The sequence below is a fragment of the Enhydra lutris genome, unplaced genomic scaffold (assembly GCF_002288905.1).
Source record: "Enhydra lutris kenyoni isolate GAN:26980312 unplaced genomic scaffold, ASM228890v2 scaffoldscaffold66, whole genome shotgun sequence".
Taxonomy (NCBI): domain Eukaryota; kingdom Metazoa; phylum Chordata; class Mammalia; order Carnivora; family Mustelidae; genus Enhydra; species Enhydra lutris.
The window spans coordinates 15,330,638-15,348,346 of NW_019154150.1; the positions used below are offsets into that span (position 1 = coordinate 15,330,638).

At 57.9% G+C, this 17,709-nt stretch overlaps 2 protein-coding genes across 2 annotated transcripts in view; one reads left to right on the forward strand and one right to left on the reverse strand.

Annotated features, from left to right (window-relative positions):
• LOC111159054 (kelch like family member 40) overlaps positions 1–2,845 on the forward strand; it is a 6,906-nt gene extending 4,061 nt beyond the window's left edge. Inside the window, exons 5-6 of the mRNA XM_022521433.1 lie at positions 1,362–1,508; positions 2,324–2,845. Coding sequence (XP_022377141.1) covers positions 1,362–1,508; positions 2,324–2,435 — 259 coding nt within the window. The 3' untranslated portion in view covers positions 2,436–2,845. The remainder of the gene's footprint in view (positions 1–1,361; positions 1,509–2,323) is intronic.
• Positions 2,846–3,080: 235 nt separating this feature from the next.
• Positions 3,081–12,320, reverse strand: LOC111159056 (hedgehog acyltransferase like). Its single transcript, XM_022521434.1, has 12 exons — positions 12,134–12,320; positions 10,316–10,434; positions 9,839–9,906; positions 9,188–9,301; positions 8,876–9,070; positions 8,300–8,509; positions 7,788–7,959; positions 7,180–7,324; positions 7,020–7,055; positions 4,032–4,233; positions 3,514–3,655; positions 3,081–3,314 (listed from the first exon to the last, which is right to left on the reverse strand). Exons 2-12 carry the CDS (start codon positions 10,419–10,421, stop codon positions 3,190–3,192), a joined length of 1,515 nt encoding a protein of 504 aa, XP_022377142.1. The 5' UTR covers positions 10,422–10,434; positions 12,134–12,320; the 3' UTR covers positions 3,081–3,189.
• Between the last annotated feature and the right edge of the window lie 5,389 nt (positions 12,321–17,709).

The window sequence follows — 17,709 nt, forward strand, 5'->3', positions numbered from 1 at the left end:
TGTTGAAGGAAAGGTTGGATGGGGAAGGGGAAGTGAGGATGGGGGTACTGGGGCCTGTTGAAGGAAAGGTTGGATGGGGAAGGGGAAGTGAGGATGGGGGTACTGGGGCTGGAGAGGGGCAGGCAGGGCTGAGGGACTTAATCCTGAGAGCGGTGAAATGCCTGTGATGGGTTTTAGGCTCACATCTGTGTTTCTTAGATGACAGCTGATGTAGAGAACAGATTAGAGATTTCCCAGGAGGCAGGGGTACAGCCATAGAGTGGGAGGGGGTGGTAGCCTGCAGATGGGGCACAGGAGAAAGACGTAGGCCAGCGCTTCTCCCACTGTGATGTGCACATGAATCTCCTAGGGGTCATGTTAAAATGCAGATTCTTATTCTCGGGCCTGGGGAAGGGCCTGAGTGTATATTTCTAACAACCCCTGCCCCCTTCCCCCCCCACCCCCTGCAACCCAGCTCAGGTGCTGCTGATGCTGCTGGTCCATGGGTCACACTTAGAGTAGCAAGAGTTTAGGAGATAGAAAAAATATAATTTAGAGACTGATTGGATGTTGGGGAAAAGAGATGTGGATACTTTTGAGAGAGGGTGTGAGATCATTTAATGGAGAACCACCGGGGTTGGATCAGAAATGTGAGGGTCCAGTTAGGACATGTGGATTTGAGGGGCCTGGGAGTGTCCAGGAGGAGCCCATCAGGGCAGAGAGAATGCTGAGCTGGAGAGATCTGGGTACAACGGCAAACGGAGGGGATGAACTCCCTCAGGAGAGAGAGTATAAGAGGGAGAAGCTGAGGCCCAAGCCCCAGGGATTGTGGGGGCGGATGCATTATCCAGGAAGGAATCTGAGGACATGAGAGCAGGTGGGAGGTGGGCAGGTGGGAGGTGAGAACGTCACATCAACAGAGACGTGTGTTGTGCCTGGATTTTATGTTCTGTGGTGGCTGGGGACGGGAGAGCTGTTTTGGAGCGTAGGGATGAAGGCCCAATTTCAGGGTCAGAGGAGGGGATTGAAGAGACCCTGAGAATAACTGGGCAGTGAAGAGGGGAAGAAGGGTGGGGCACGGGCATCAGGGGAGGGCAGCTCCCCTGGAAGAATTAGTTCAGGAGCAAAGGAGGGCCACTGGGGGGATCCATGGTGGATGGCATGGGGTAGACTGGATGCTATGACCAGGGAACCATGAAGGGAAATGGGAGGGGCAGGAGAATGGGGAAGACCAGAGGGCAGGTCAGGACACAGGAGGCTGTGCTGGGAACATGGGTGCTTGGAATTCAGGTTTCCAAGGGGTTTGTAGCTAGAGCTGTGGGTGCTGGGGCTGCCGAGGCCCCTGGGTGACACACCCCTTCACGCCCCCTCCTCCCTACCAGGTGGGCACCCTTCGAGGCCTTCCCACAGGAACGCAGCTCGCTCAGCCTGGTCAGCCTGGCGGGCACCCTGTATGCCATCGGTGGCTTTGCCACGCTGGAGACTGAGTCTGGAGAGTTGGTCCCCACAGAGCTCAATGACATCTGGAGGTGAGCCTGGGCCCAGGGAAGTCCCCGAGCAAGGCTGATGGCCCCCAGTGGCACCTGGCAAGCTCATCTGGGGATAGGGTGATCCTCTTCCAGGGAGTCCCCTGGGGAAGGGACAGCAGACATGCCCGGCTCAGCCCGGTTCTTTCCCGTTTGACTGGCAAGGTCCCGGTGGGCTCACAGGGGACCACGCCCGACTGTGAAGCCTCAAGCATGCCGCAGCCAGGAGCTGGCCCAGGCTTAGGGCCCAGACCCATGGAAACAGGCCCTGGGAGTAGGGGGGGCCCTGAAGAGGCAGCCAGGCCTTTCCTCCCCACTCTGTCCTGAGTACTCTCGCTGGAGGGGAAAGCTGGGGCCAGGATTGAGAAGAAGCTGGACCCCAACTGCCCAGAACCATCACTTTCCAAGCTGGCCCTTTCTGGGGGTGGAGGGAAGAGGTTTCGGTGCCTGGGGCACCTGCTGAAACTTCCCTTATTCCCACTGCTATGTGGGGACAGGGGGTCTTGGGGGGACATGTAGAGTGCCGAGTACAGAATTCTCCAGAGGAGGTGCTATGGAAATGCAGGCCTTCCTGGAGGAGTGTGACATTCCTTGAGAGGTGACCCTTCTTGGAACGTGGGGTGGCTGTTCTTTGGGGGATGGGCCTTATGGTGGGGAGCCCTTTCCTAGGGCATGAGAATTCTCCAGAACCGGACCTTTCTGGAGATGGGCCTGGGGCTTCAGGGACATCCTCAGCCACCCCTCCCTGCTGGGGCCCACTCTGCACTCAGCTGACCCAGCTCTGTGTCCCTGTCCCCACTCCTCCCTCTCACCCCTAGATATAATGAGGATGAGAAGAAGTGGGAGGGTGTCCTGCGGGAGATAGCCTACGCAGCCGGCGCCACCTTCCTTCCTGTGCGGCTCAACGTGCTGCGCCTGACCAAGATGTGACCAGCCCCGAGGCCTGAGCTGAGCACCCCTCCCACTCTGCGGCCACACGGGCCTGGATTTGGGGGCTCCCAAGAGGAGGCGGGGAGGGGCCAGAGTCCACCTGGATCCCGTCCTGCCACCCGGGGTGCTCTTCAGCAGGGGAGAACTCGCTGCCCAGTCCTAGCCTTGCCGACAGGGCCCAGGAACTTTAGGGCTCTCTGGTCCCCATTTCCCCAGTCTTCTTGTTCCATGAACCAGAGCCACAGGGGGGTGTCCCAAGCTGCATTCTGGGCCCGTCCCAGCCCACCTGTGTGCCAAGGAGGAAGTACCCACAGAACCCCATCTTCTTGCCTGTCAGCTGGGGAGCATCCATCTCCAGCACACTCGGCAGCCTGGAGAGGAATAAAGTGCCTTCTGAGCAAGCAGCTCAGGGTCTAGAATCAGGTCCTCCAGGAGTCCGTGACCAGGTGGTTGAAGATGCCAGGTTGAGCGCCTGGGTTGCCCAGGGCAGTGGCCTCCGCACTCCATGGGTGTATCGCCTCCACATTCTGGTGCCCCTAGAGCCTGACCCCCCCCTCCCTAGGGCTCAGAGACCCCACCTCCTCATACAGCATGGACAAGAAGCCAGGAGATTGCTGGTGGAAGGGACAGGGAATAGCCGAACTGTGGTAGAAAAGTCTTTTATTCTAGTGGTCAGGCCCCCTCCGGCCTGGCCTGGGCCAGACCTGGGAGTAGCTGAGCAGTGCCCATTCCTCTCCCCTCTTACTCCTCCCAGCTACTCCGACTTCTCTTTGTCCTGCATCTGCTCCTCTTCTAGTGCCAGGGTTCGCTCTCGTTCCTTCACCAGCTGGACACCACAGTAGGTGACGAACAGGACAGCCAGAGTAGTCTGGGGGAAGCCTGTGTGGGGAAGAGGTCATCGACGCCTGGGAGCAGGACCCCAGCCTCAGTGACGCTTTCCTTCTCATGCCTCTCCCCACTTGATTGGCCCTCCCTGCTGAGTCCCCGGGGTGTTGGGCTGCAATGGCGGCATTTCAGGAGGTCACAGTCCTCAAGGTGAATGCCTGGCACTTTCTGTGTCCACACCCCTGTCCCTCACCTGTGAGTAGCAGGCGCCTGGCGACCAGCTCTGTGAACTCAAGGCTGTTCAGGCTTACAAGGTTGTACATGATGATGGCCCAGAAGTTCACGGCCCCAAAGAGAGCTCGGACCCTGCGAGACATCTGCTCCGACAGAGAAGCCTGCCCAGTCCAGGAAGGCATCGGCAAGAGGGCCAGGGGAAAGAGGACACGGTGGGTCAAAGACCTTGCCCACATGGCTACCCCAGGTCCTGGGGATGAGCTTGGGTCCCTGAGAGTCCCCAGGGCAGCCCTCCCTCCTTGTTAAAGATGGGAATACTGACCACCCAGCCCGGCCCAGGTGTCCACACTCCACAGAAGGGGGTGCTAGATACCCACAGGGGGAGCCATTGCCCTGAGAGCCAGGAAGTCGTGGTGAGAAAGTTCTGGACTGAGAACTCTTCAGGAACTCCACATGTGGCTGGAAGATCCCAGAGAGCAGCAATGCCACCCCCTCCAGTGACCCAGCCAAACCCTGCCCCCAACATTTCCCACTCACCTCAATTTGTGCTAGAGGCCCCCACTCTGCCAGCTTCTGCGCCCAGAGCTCAAAGTTGAGGCCAAAGCAGTTCAGGAATGACCATAGGTAAACGATATCACAAGGTCCAAGCCACAGAGTAGTGATGGCAAATGTGGCCACAGTGGCCCCCATCTCTGGGATCACCTCGGAGTGCTCCCCACCAATGTGATCATACACGTACCTGCAAGAAAGGCAGGAGAAAGGACCAGCGGGGGGTGTGGGAGAGGGCAGGTAGGAGAAAGGCAAAGAATATACCACAGGGAAGCCCTCCTCAACACTGTCATCCTGGGGAATGTCCCATGTTCCTGATCTCAGATGCCTGGTCCTCCTCTACCCAAGTTCAGAATGTGGAAGGCTCAGCTTTGAACTTCGATGTCTTCTCATCCATTCCCCAAGCAATCTCATCTGACCCAAGACTTTGAACACTGTCTCTAGGCTGATGAGCCCCAAATCTATGTCTTTAGCCCACTTTCTTGACTCACACATCCAGCTGTCACTAGACATCTCATTTGAATGACTGAGTCCGCCATCCCTGTTGAAACCTGCTGCGTCCTCATCTCAGGTAATGACACTTCCCTCTACTCAAGCCTTGGCACCATCTTGGACTGTCAGTTCCCCTCCCCACATCCAAGTCAGCAAGTTCTGTGGGCTCTATGCAGTCCTGATTGCTGCTTACCACCCCCACTACCGCTACTTGTCCAGCAGGTCATCTCCTCTCATAGATTATTGCAAGAGTCTCTTAAGTCATTTCCCTGCCTCTGCCTTTGGCCCCCTACCATCCGTTCTCCCATGGCAGCCAGAGTCAGATCATAGGACTTCCACAATCGAACGTGCCCCCAAGGCTCCCCATTACGATTAGAATAGACCACCTCCTTACTAAGGCTAGAAGATCCCACGATGTCTGGTTTCTGCCTCCTTCCCTGACCTCACACCCACCAGTTAGCCCTCATTCTTGCCTTCCTGTCTCTCAGATACACAGAGCATGTTCCGGCCTCAAGCCTATGCACTTGCTCCTTCTCCCTGAAATTCTCTTCCCTAGATTTCCTTATCACTCAAGTCTCAATTCAAATATCATCCCACAGAGGCTTCCCCAGACCACAAACTATAGAAGCTTCTATCCTGTGGCCAGCTTCTGTCCCATCACACTTGTTTTATTTTTTTTCATAATGCTTACCACTCTCTAAAATTATCTTATTTATATTTTGTTTACCTGTTTATGGGCTGTTTCTCCCCACTAGAGTGTAAGCTCCATGTGTTCAGAGTCTTTGCCATGTTCACTGCTGTATCCCCAGTGCCTAGAACAGTGCCTGGCACATAGTAGGTACTCAATAAATATTTGTTAAATAAATTCAGTAGAAGACCCATTGAGTAACACTTCTCCATGCCTTGACCTGTTCATTTCCAATGGTTTCTTCTCCACACCATATTCCAACTTCGTCACCACTTGAAATTTCATTCTGTCCTAGTTACCATTCTCCACCCACCCCCTCCTGATGTGGCCCCCAGCTCCAGTTCTTCTGGAGAACTGGGATCTCATTGACTCCTCCCTCTCTTCCTCACCTTGAGATCCTATCTTTACCACCCTCTTTAACTGGCTTAAATCCAATGAGTCATCTTTATAAATAACCTAAACCCCTTATCCTTCTCTTCTTCCCACCCAACTGGGAGAGCCCAATCACCCACATTCTCCTCACTTGCACCCAAGAAGCTAAGCCCTGATGAGGAATATCTCATACCTTCACGTGCTAGAGTCCATAAATCCACCACCTCCAACCCCACCCGGGATCTCAGTGCTAAGGCTTCTCTAGTCAGCTTCTTGTGCCATGCTCTGCAGTGGCTAATCCACCTTATCTCTCCCCCAATGATGAGTAGGTGTCGTGGGGGGATCTAGGCAAGAAGAAAGGGGCCACGAAGATGCTGCCTCCCTCCATGCCCAACCCTGCATCTCTCAGCAGCTGACCTTGCCTCCTATTTCATGAAGAAAACTGAAGGCTTCAGGTGGACCCTTACTTCTTGACACTAACCCGCCACCCTGCACCCATGCTGGCTTCTCTTCTTCCTCCCTGTCCTGAAGCCACGCCTGTGCCTAGCACTGGTTCCATCACCTCCTCCCTCCTTGGAGACCTCACTCTGTCAATCACCTCTCTATCCTGCCTCCCAAACTTAGACTTCCTCTTAGCAACCAGGCATGTTACACTATTTGCTGTCTTAAGACACCTCACGTCTCCCTTCAGCAACTCCTCTGTCTCCCCCTCACTAGCTAGCTTCCCCAGCAGCATCTGACCCAGCTGCCCCCACTGTGCCTGGATGGTCTTCCTGGTTTCCAGACTGTCATGTGGTCCCGACTGTTCTGCTCCTCTGACCACAACTTTCAGTCCCTTCTGCCACTCTCCTCTCTCCCCCCAGTGGGAGTCCTTCCAGCTCCAATCCCAGCTGCACCTTCTTTCTTCTTCTTTACTCTCTCTCCTTGGGAACGTATGCACTCCCAAGGACTAAAGACCACCGTCCCACACTCATAAAGCTCAGAGCTACATCGGTCCTCCAGACTTCTCTGAACCCCAGACCCTCAGACCCAGCCACCTCCCTGAACCTCCACAAGGATATGTCCCAGATTCCAACTATTTCTCACACAAAACCCCTTTCTGATGCCGCCCCTCCATCTTCCCAGGCAGAAAGGAATCTAGGGGTCATTTCCTTCTCCTTCTTGATCCCCGCAATCCATTGCCAAGTCCTGTCCAGGGTCCCGGCTGTGTGTCTCGACTCCAACCATTTCTCTCACCTCCAGCGCCCCCATTCATGTCCAAACCCCTTTCACCTAGCCCACTGCCACAACCCCCTCCTTGCTTCCTCTGGCTCAGGGAATGGGCCATCTTTTAAAACATGGACCCATCTCTGCACTGCCGGAGTCACACACCTCGCGGGATGACTGTGACCATTACTCCACCCTCCCCCCCAACCCCAACTCACTTGCAAAGCCAGTCGTTGATGCCACGGTCAAAGTGCCTGTGGGAGGAGAGCAGATGGGCGTGAATCAGCCAGGAGTAGAGCTTGGGGCGGGGGGAATGGGAGAAAGAGGCTACGAGAGGGTGAGGATCCCTGCGGTGTTTCCCGCGGATCTCACACTCACGTTTCAGCGAAGACATAGAGGGCTGTGATGCACTTGGGAGCCTGAGGCGGGTCCAAGTGGTCCAGGCGCGCCACCGTGTTGACCACGCCGAAAAGGACGGCAGCCTTCACCCAGTCGTACACCAGGTTTGAGTAGGCCAAGCCAGCTGGGGACAGGGTGTGGTCACTGCCTGGGGGGAGTCATGTGGGTCTCCGCTCCCAGGATCCCCCAAATTGTGGTGGGAAGGCAGGAAACCGGGCCCTACCCTACAGCCTCTCTCCGCAGGTCAGGTCATAGAGGAGGCCCTGGCAGCCGACCCGCCCCCACGGCGGCCACACCCCCATTTCCTGGGGGAGGAGCTGGTCCGGCCCGCCCCAGGGAGACCCCATTGGGGCAGTGGAAATCAATCTGAGGCCCTTGCGAGGCGGGCTCTGCAGCTATCGCTCTGGCCTCACAGAGCAGAGCTAACTCCAAGTCCCAAGCATTTCAGAGAGTAAATCCCGGCTCCCCCACCCTTGGATCGGTGCTGTGCCCTTTCAGGTGTCAGCTCCCCCAGCAGTGACGCCCTGGGGCGCAGAGGGTCTGTCTGTCTTTCCCAGCCCCGTGTTCTGGCCCAGACGAGCACCCACCGAGGGCGCTGTCCGGGAGGCGGTTGGCAAACTTGAGGTCACTGGGGATGGTGAGGATGTAGAAGAAGTGGAAGAAGATGTCCACGGCCATGATGGCCACGACGCTGAGGCCGGCCTGGGCCCGGATGCGCCACAGCTCGCCCTCGCGCCTCACCGGCTCCACCTGGGTCATCTGGGAGATGCGAAGTGTCTGAGTGGGGAGGCAAGGCCTGCCGGAGGAGGGTCTGAATGGGGGGGTCACCAACTGGGGATCCGTGGGTGAAGGGAGAGGGTGCTTCATCCTGGCAGCCCTCCCTGAGCCTGGAGTCACTTCTCCGGCCTGTGACCTCTGTCTGAGCAGGGAATGCGGCCCCAAGCTGGGGTCTGAGGAGGCTGGGTATTACAGCTTCATCCTGGAGTCATGACTGAAGGTGAGGTCGCAACCTGTCCTGGGAGCCCTAGCTGACATGGGAGCCCCTGACTGGAGAGGGAGACCAAGCCCTGCTCTGGAAGCCCACAGGGTGTCCACTCACCTGGGCGTGGAATCGATCAAAGGTCATGATGGGCCCAAAGAAGAAGAAAGGCAGGTAGAAGTTGTACTTGAGCAGGTCAGCTAGGGAGTAGCGGCGGTCAGGGTGGGCACAGCTCTCCAGCGCGAAGCTGGCACAACGCAGTACCGTAAAACCACTGCCCCCGTGAAACAGCACCTCTTGAAGATCAAAAGTGCCTGTTACCAACCCGCTCTGGATGGGAGAGAACAGGCCGCCAGCTCACCAGTTGCCCCTGTCTCTGGGAAGCCCACCCAGCTTCCCACAGGGGCCCAGCCTCATCCTTCCCCATCCTGTCTTGCAGAGCCAATCAACAACACTAGCCACCAAGGGCTCATTCATGTTAACTGTTTGGATAGCACAGGGAACAAGCAGGACATGTCCCCCCTGTGGTGAAGGGGACCACTCTGTGGGCAGGCATGTGCCCCAGTCAGAGACTTGGAGACAGGTGGGAAGTGAAGGAAATGCTTGGGGAGTCTCGGGAAATGAGGGCTTTGGATGGGGTGAGAAGTTTGGGGTCCTAGTCCTGCACCCTCCACCCTTCCCCTCCCCACTGCACACCTGCCAGGAGATTAGGGGATCCAGCTTGAAGGAGGCAAGGCTGGCTAGGCTGAGGCCAAGACAGAGCCAGGGTTGGCCCAAGAGTGAGGCCAAGTAGAGGCTGACACAGTGGCCAAGCAGTAGCAGCAGGTACCAAGGGCCCATTGTGCCCAGCACAGCCAGGGCCCCATACACGGCATACATCCAGGAACGGAGCTGTGGACAGGAAGAAGGGATGGTTTACCTATCCATACAAATGGAGGTGGGACCCCCAACACTTGTAGCTCAGGGGGAGCTGGCAGGGGAGGCTGGGGTGGCTCAGGTTCAACTCACCTGGGGGGCAACCATCGTGCAGAGTTTAGCAAATAGCACGTGTCCAGAGAGGGCGAAGACGATGACGTTGCGGAAGGAGGTGAACCACATCACCCACTCGAAGTCAGCCACGTCCTGGGGCAGGCCCGGGCAGTTAAGGAGGTGTAGGGGGGCAGGATGGGCTGGTACCTTGGCTGAGCAGAGCCCCAGCACCTCCCCAACCCCCATATTCTTATGCATTAGAGGACAGCCATGGCTGGAGGCCCTCGCCTTCTCCTCTGGGGGAAGTGCCAGCCAGGTAGGTAGAGAGAAATGAAGGGTGGGTTGTGTGAGCTGCCCTGCCCCTCTGTTCGGCATATTGCCTGACATTCCACCATTCATGGCACTGTTCCTGGGAAAGACAGTGCTGGGGGTCCCTGCTGAAGCATGTCTCAATTTATTTCCTAAATGAGCAGTGCCTGGGGGCAGGCTTGACGTGGCCCCAGGAGGACACAGAGTGGACCGGTGGAGAAACAGAAGACTCTGAGGCTCAAGCCAGAGACCCTCCTCACCGTGAGCCCTCTGTTACATGGGAACATCTGGAATGGGGGAGAGTTGGAAAGGGTCTGGGATGTGAGAGACATGCCGGGATCAGGGACCTCTGTCAGGGACCCAGAGGTGTGGGGGACCTACCATCTTCCGGCCAATGTACTCCCAGCCAGGTCGCACAGACTCCCGGAAGGCCTTCCGGTGGGCCCCATCTGAAAACAGAGTGTGGCCTCAGTGGGGGCTGGGGGGACTTCGCGCCCACACCCACACCTGCCCCTACAGCTGGGCTGACCATGACCCTGGGGAGATGGGAATGGGTCTAAGTCTCTCTCTCTCTGCTTCTACTTCTCTCTGGGTCTCCTTGTGTGTCTCGGGCCAGGTCTCTGACTATACCCCCGAGAGTCGGAGTTTCTCTTTCTCTCTCTGTGGCTCTGTGTGCAGATCTCTGTCAGGGCCTCTGCATCTGTCTCTCCCTGTGACTTCACCTAACTCAGCCCAAACCCCTGGGCTTAGGGAATATCCTGGGTCTGGAGCCTTGAAGTTTATAGCCTTGCTGGGTGGAACCCTGAAGCCCGCAGGGGAAGAAGCATCCCACTCCCTGCTCCAGAGCCCGGCTGTTACCTTGTGAAGCTTCAAGGAGGCCCCTACCAGCATAGGCCAGAGCCCCACTCAGCACCAGGGAGTATAAGCCCAGCTCTGCCGCAGGCAACGCTGTCTTGATGCCCATAGCCTGGGTGGCGCTGGGGGAGACAGATTGGGTGAGGGTACTGCTGCCCCTAGCCCTGCCTCGCCCTACCTGATGGTCCCCCATGGAGATGGTGGGGATCCCATATGGGATCTCAAGCTATTATCCTACTTCTCCGGTCCCCCACTCGTCCCAGACACCATAACATCTAGTACCTGTTCCTAGCTGCTGCTCTAGCTCCCGCCCACCCATTTGAAGGCTTTTGAAAGCGTAATCTTCACTCTCAGCCTGCCCGCCTACCTTCATTGACCCTTTCATACCTTTCAGGTGGACTGGTCCCCACCCTTTGCTTGAATGGCTCCTGCCAAGGCCTCAGGTGACCTTCACGTGGGGGGACTCCATCTATGTCACCTCAATCATGTTTCTGGCCCCCAGGACCCCCAACCCCCTCAGTAAACCTCCTTCAGTTTCTGACAATGCCCCCCGCCCCCCACCGCCCATGCCCTCTTCTCAGATTCCCACACCCCTCCAGAGCTGCCTTCACTTCCCTGAGATCTCCTGGCCTCCCAGGTCCTGTCCCCAGTATTGAGCTTTCTTACCTCTCATTCAGCCTCCAGCCTCTCACTGATTCCCACTGCCCCAACCAGCCCCTGAGCCCCAGCCCGCCACTTCCCTGTTCCCTGCCCTGTGTCCGTGGCTATACCAGCCCATTCTCTGTGCTTGTGTCTTCAGGCCCTGGATGCTGGCTAGAGGTGGTGCTATTTGAAGAGGTGCCCTGGGGTAGTGGGGCCAGGCAGGGCCAGACAGGGCCCCAGGGAGGGCGTTGGCCTCTGTCCAAGGTGCTGACCAGTATCAGGCTCACGGTGAGCCTAGCCACACCCTTCTTCCAGGGCCTAGTTCTTCTCCAGGATGGGCCACCCCCTCTTATGCCCCTCCTATGCTCCAGCCTGGACTTGGGCTTTCCCAAGGGTGCCTTGGGTAACAGACCCAGGGCCAAATTAAAGGGAGGAATGTGTCTAAGCACTTTCTTGGGCTGGGCTGGGCTGGGCCAAGAGGTGGCTGGCATGGCCCTGTCTCCCACACCTGATCCTCCTCCCCCAAATTCCCCTTCCCAGCATTGGAACCAGCTCTCCCAGCCCCCCAGAGTCAGCATTCTCCCCACTTCATATACAGAGGGGTCATGGACCAGAGAGGGGCGGGGACCTGTCAAGGTCACACAGCGAGCCTGGGACAGGATTGTGTGTTCCCAGTGAGCCCTTTGGAATCTCAGATAAGAGAAGAGCATTTCCGCCCCTGCCCATACCAGGGGGCTCTCCAGACTGACTTCTGCAGTGCTGGCCTGAGGGTTGAGGCGTCTCCTCATCAGCCAGGTGGGGGGAGGGAGGCCTGGAGGATCGGGTTAATGGAGCAGGAGCTTGAAACCGGAGCACGGTGAAGAGCCCGAGAAATAGCTTTGTCAGCTGCCTCCCACTTGCTACTTTCCAATTTTAGCTCCCCATGGCCGGTGCAGGGTGTCCCCAGTGAGGCCTCCATGAGCAGGACCAAGGCTGGCCCCTGGCTTGCGACCTCTTCCAACAGACCTCCGGACCTGGGCCCGTTGGATACAGTCTTGCCCCCTGCCCCCTGATCTGCCTGCCTCAGGCACACCTGAGGTAAAGACTGTTTTGGGACCTGAAGTCTGGGATGAGGGGCTTAAGGTGGGCTCCACGGGTCTCAAGGACCCCAGAGTAGCTGAATTCCCGGCTGGCACTGACCTTGAGGAGGCTGTGAGGGACCCTGGCACACTGCCCACCTCGGGGCTCCGGGGTCCAGCGTCCAACCGTGCGTCCGTCCGACCAGCTAGGCTCTGGGGCCACAGTGGGGTGTGTCCAGGCCTGGGGTCCCCACCCCTTCAAGGCTATGAGCGGTGAGTGGTGACAGCAGGAGGAGGGCGGAGGAGGGCAGGGAGGAGGTGGCCTTCCTGGAGCGGAGCGGAGCTAAGCAGAGTGGAGCAGAGCAGAGCGCTGCAGAGCTGCTGGCCACAGGGAGCCACAGGGAGGATCGTGGGGGGGGCAGGGGTGGGGGAAGGGGTGGCCAGTGGCATAGGCTCTAACAGGGACACCTGGGCCTCACTTCAGCCTGCCTCTCTTGGTCTGTAGAGCCTATTCCCCCGTCTCCCTGCTGACCAGAACTCCCCTCTTCCGGGAAGTCTTCTGGGAAACCCCCACTGGCCTCTTGTGAGCCCTGCCCCCATTGCATGCACACACATGCACACTGCATGCTCAGCTCCATACTCTAGCCCACATCTTTACATGGGAACTCCCAAGGGCTGTCCCAGGGCAGATCCATCTAGTCCCCTGTCCTGGTTCATTTCACTAATCAAGAATCCTTGCTGCCCAGGTGTTAGTGCCTGGGGGAGGACTGGCTTGACTGTAGAATTAGAACAGGCATGAGAAACGTGGTGGAGGGGTCCCATACCCCAGCCCTGTCCCACAGGCAGTTGTCCAGGTGGCGAGGTGCTAGCAGGGTCACCTGGCAAGGCTTAAATATGTTCTTGGAGTGACTGGCATCTCTTGAATGTCCCTAACCAACCAGAAGCCCTCTGGGAGCAGCAGGGCATGGCCCTCATTCATACAAGGGGCACCCAAGGCCTCAGCCCCTCCTTCCCAATGGGTAAGAGTATCCTAAAGAAACTGCCAAAAGGACAGGAACACCTTTAGGAAGAGGACCCCAGAGTCTAGGGGAGCTGGGTGTACTTGTGCCTTCTCTTTGGGGGCCAATTCAGGCATGTGTGGTGAGCGGGACCTGGGGTCTGGGGGTTTGAAGGAGCTGTGTGACTGTAACAAGTCACAGGACAGGTCCTGGAACTCCTGCTGATCCCTGGACTCCAGCCATGGGCTCAGCAGAGGATGGGGAAAGAAGGTGCTGTGCCCTGCGACCCTCCTCCACCCCCTAATAGGGGAACTTCCAGAGCCTGACCAAGGTCTGAGAAGGGGAGAGTCCCCTACCCTCCCACAATGCCCTTAGTCAATGAGCTTCCTCCCAAGCAGACACATTGGCCCAGAGGAAGAAGCAAGGAGACCTCAGCATCAGAATGACACAAAAGAACGACATGGAGGCCTTCATCACTGATGCCCACCCCCAAGAAGTGTACACCAAGATTACCGCACAGTATAGGGGCTGGGTGAGTGCGGCAGTTGGGATCACGGGCACTCGAGTTGGCCAGCATCAGAGATGAACGCCTCAGCCAGAATGCAGGGGTTAGGGAGGGCTTTCTGGACAGGGGTGGGCGTGGGGGTGAAGCTGAGCAGAGTCCTGAGGTAGAGTCAATGGTTGTTAGAAGGGCAGTAAGTTAATCACAGTAGCTGGACATGGTTCTAAGGCTTTACATGGACTTACTCTTTTTAATATCACCACAACCCCTAGGGAAGGTGTTTCCATTTCCCCCATTTGATAGAAAAGGATACTGATGCACAAGGAATTCAGCCCCGTAAGCTTCTGGGACTGATAACCCTGCAGGGGAAAGAACCCTGCTCATCCACCCTAGGTGCAGGTCGTGACCAGCTTGGGCCAGCCGTCTAGTTGGTACCCCCATGAGACTCAAAGAGAATGGATCAGAGAAGCAGATGGGGGGTTTGGCTCTGCAGTCGAGAGCCAGGTTCAGCCAGCTGACCTGTTCCTGAGTCCCAGATCTGCCTCGCTGGTGGGATCTGCTTCTCAAAGCCTCAGATCTTCATTTGTAAATGGGCCTGCTCTGACCTTATTGGGCTTTTGGGGGGATTCCATGACTCACTCCATGAAGGGCATGGCTCGCTGAATTGCTCATAAAGAAAGCCACAGAGGTCTCACCCCAGAAGCCCAGAGAAGCAGGGCTCACATAGCAGGAGCTGTGCACAGTGGCGTCTGCAGGGAGCCTGGCATTTGGGGATGGCAGGCTGGATAGAGGGCTCTGGAGGCCTCTTAGACCTGGTGCTGGACAGTCCAAGGCCAGCTCCATCCTGTATGAGGGTAGTGGCAAGGAAGGGTGCCTGGCGTGATCAGCCCACAGAACAAGGGGAGGAAGCAGACTGGGCTTAGACCAGCACAAGGGCCTGGGTCAGCTTCTCGAAGGCTGCCAGGGCCCCTGGGAGAGATGTAACGGGCAGGGGTGGGGCAATTCTCTCAGGTCTCAGCATCTCTTTTCATTTCTCGGTGTGTTGTTGCTCGAAGTAAAAATGCATGGAGAGTAGTGGGTATATGCAAGGCTTGGGGACTGCAGGCAGTGCCTGTGGAGAATGGGTGGGGTGACTGTGGGCTTGCTGGCACTGGAGGTGCAGAGGGAGAGGCGAGGCTGGTTCCTGCCACTGCATATGCGGGCTCAGAAGAGGACCCCCACTGTAGGCCATCCTGCCTTGAGCTCCTGAAAGCAGGGAGGGGTCCCATGACAATGGAATATATTTGGAGCTTGAATCAGCCTAAGCCAGGCTGTGACCTTGTCCAGCTCCATTGTGGTGCCCCAGAGGCCTTCGTGGGGATGGTGGCCAAGCCATACCCACAGCTCCACCAGGTCTCACCTGTCAGCGCAGGAACCTGAGCACCCAGGCCTCCCGCACCTGTCTGAGGGGCAGCCAGGGAGAGTCCTCACGTGAGGCCTCTCCCCAGCCCAGCCCCTTTACTTGTCCTTGCCCCTCGGCTCTCCAAGCACCTCTCCTCCTCCTCCTCCTGCCCCGACCTTTGGCTCTGGGCACAGACCTCAGTGTTCTCATCTGTGAAAGGCGAGTCCAGCCCAACTGCTGTCCACCCACTGCCCAGCCACTCGAGGGAAGGGTCCCAGGGACAGGTGGTGCGGCTTGGGAGGAACCATGGGCACCAAGCTGGACAGACCAGGTTGACCCACTCCATGCCTGGCCCACTTGCATCCAGATCCTCAGGGCCCCAGTCCTTGGTCCCTCTGACAACCCCTCCCTGCCTTAGAAAGTTCTGCTCCCTGGCTCTCCTGGGCCTTCCCCTTCCACCCCCAAGCCCCAACCCCTCAGGGAAATACAAACAGCCCCTGCTCCATCCAAATCTGGGTGATGAGCCTGGAAGCCTCAGCACAGGTGGTGAGAGGCTCTGAGGGGCTGCATTCCGTCTCTGCATCCCATAACCTCCTGCTTCCTCATGGCCCTACTTCCTATGCCATCTGACTTGACCAGGAGCTCCCTGAAAACAGCAAATCAGATTGACCTCTGGGCCCCTCACAGGCCTGGAGAGGCTGCTGTGCTGGTGCACTCATTGCCTGATGGCCGGCCAGCTGAGTGGACGGTGGCCGACACCGCCATGCCTGACACATAGAACAGCAGCCCTTTAAAGAGGCTTCTATTCCTGTCTGCATTTTACAGATGAGGACATGGGGGCTTGGGGAGGTTAAGCAACCCGCCCAAGGCCATGAAGCTGATGAATGGGGAAAGAGATGTGCCCCAGGCACCCCCACCTATTCAGACCCTGTGACTTGATGCCCTTTCCTCTCTCAGATGCAGCCTTGAGCCAGGAAGGGCAGCCAAACGACCCTCCAGTGGTTAGGATGTGTGCGATGCCATCCTGGCCCTCCCTGAGGAGATCCCTGCCTCTGCCCATCCCTGAGGAAGGACAGCTGGTCCTCTGCCTGCTTATCACTCCCAGGGACTCCACTGAGGGCCGGAGCATGCACCGCCCACACTCAGATCCCCCTGCGGGGGCTTCCCCACGCCTGCAGGGGAAGGCACGGTCTATTTGGTCTGGTGCCCTAACTCTGCTTTAGGCCACTCCTCACCGTCACACTCTGTCTGTCCCTTCCTGCACAGGGCCTCTCAGTCCTCTGGCTCTGCCTGGCCAGCTCCTTTCACAAGGAATCAGAGAAAAACTCTTCCTTTCCTGGGACCCTTAGAACCCCATCAGCATTGTGGCTTCATCCTGATGGCCTTCATTGTAACTTGCCAGGGACCTCTAGACCTGTGCCACTCCAGATGGGGTTAGGGGTGTCCTGGCTGGGGGGGCCAGCGCACAGTACCTGCACAGCCCACCCCTGAGGAAGGGCCTGAGCAGAGAGTTCCCAGGAGCCCCAGAGGGCTTCTCTCCGGGAGGTCTCTGTATGGCCCGCATGCCTGCACCTGTGAGTCACCATGCAAGTGACTGGTCTTCGTGTGCTGGGGTGTGAGCACGTGCCCATGTGGCAGGCCTGTGAGTTTGGAGCCGGCGTGGTCTGGAGCTGCGTGTATGCACCATGCTGCTGTGTGCTCCTGGGTCTAGGTATTTCTGTGCACCTGCAGCTTTGTGGGGACCTGTGTGTACCCAGGTGTGGTTAAGAGGTCTGGTTGGTCTGTATGGCTGTGGGTGACTTTCCTTAGGGCCACCCTTCCCCAGGGCTGTGAGTGCAGTGAGGCGGGGGGATGACGCTGTGACAGAGGGACATTGGGGGCTCACCCCATGTGGCCATGAAAGAGTAACACTGTGCCTTGGCCTGGACTCACTGCCTCAGAACCTCCCTTCCCGGCCTGAAGCTCCTGCCCAGTGCTCCCTGCCCCTCACCAGCATCCACTAGCTGCAGCCCGTGGGAGCAAATGGAGGGGACCCCTGGAGCAGCTGGCTGGGGGTAAGCGAATTGCTCAACTTGGAAGACCCTGCTTTTGTAGTCAGGCCCCGCCAGGGTTAAATGTTAGCCCAACTCCTTTCTAAAAGCCTCCGTTTCTTCATCAGCAAAAGAGGGTGACAAATCCCTGGGTCACTAGAAGACTAGACGGGGTCAGGTTTCCACAGCAGATGCTCACTCACTGGGGACCTGTGACGATTGTGAAAATAATCATTATTATTACCAGTCCGAAGGTCTGCAGCTGAGGAAGAGCCCTGAAGAGTGGGCTGACAAAGTGGTGGGGAGCACGTGCCCCCAAGTCTTCGAAGGTCGGGGTGGCCGCAGATGGAGCCATGGAGGGGGAGCTGGGAGAGGGTGGGGGTAATGCCCTAGGAAGGTGGAGGGGTGGGGCTGGGGGAGGTTCGAAGCTGGAGCCCTCAGACTGTCCCGTGCGGATGGAGTCCTGTGGGTCTGCAGGGCCTCCCAGCTGGGCCTGGGGCCAAGGGCGATGAGCACCTGGCTCAGGGACTGCCTCTGTCTTTCCACAGCTGGCTGGCCATCCCAGACCTCTCACTGGTGCTGAGAGGGCTGCTGGGCCTCCTCCCCTGCCATTGTCCGGCCTGTCCAGGTTCGGTGTTCGCCTCTGGGGCTCTGCTTGGGCCTCTCCTTTGCCCTCCAGGTCTGACATGTGGGCTTTGGCCACCCTTGGAGAACCTCTTCCAGGAGAAGGGGCTCAGCTGGTTGGCCCAGGTTGGCTTCCAGGAGCAGGCAGAGGCCTCTCCGGGC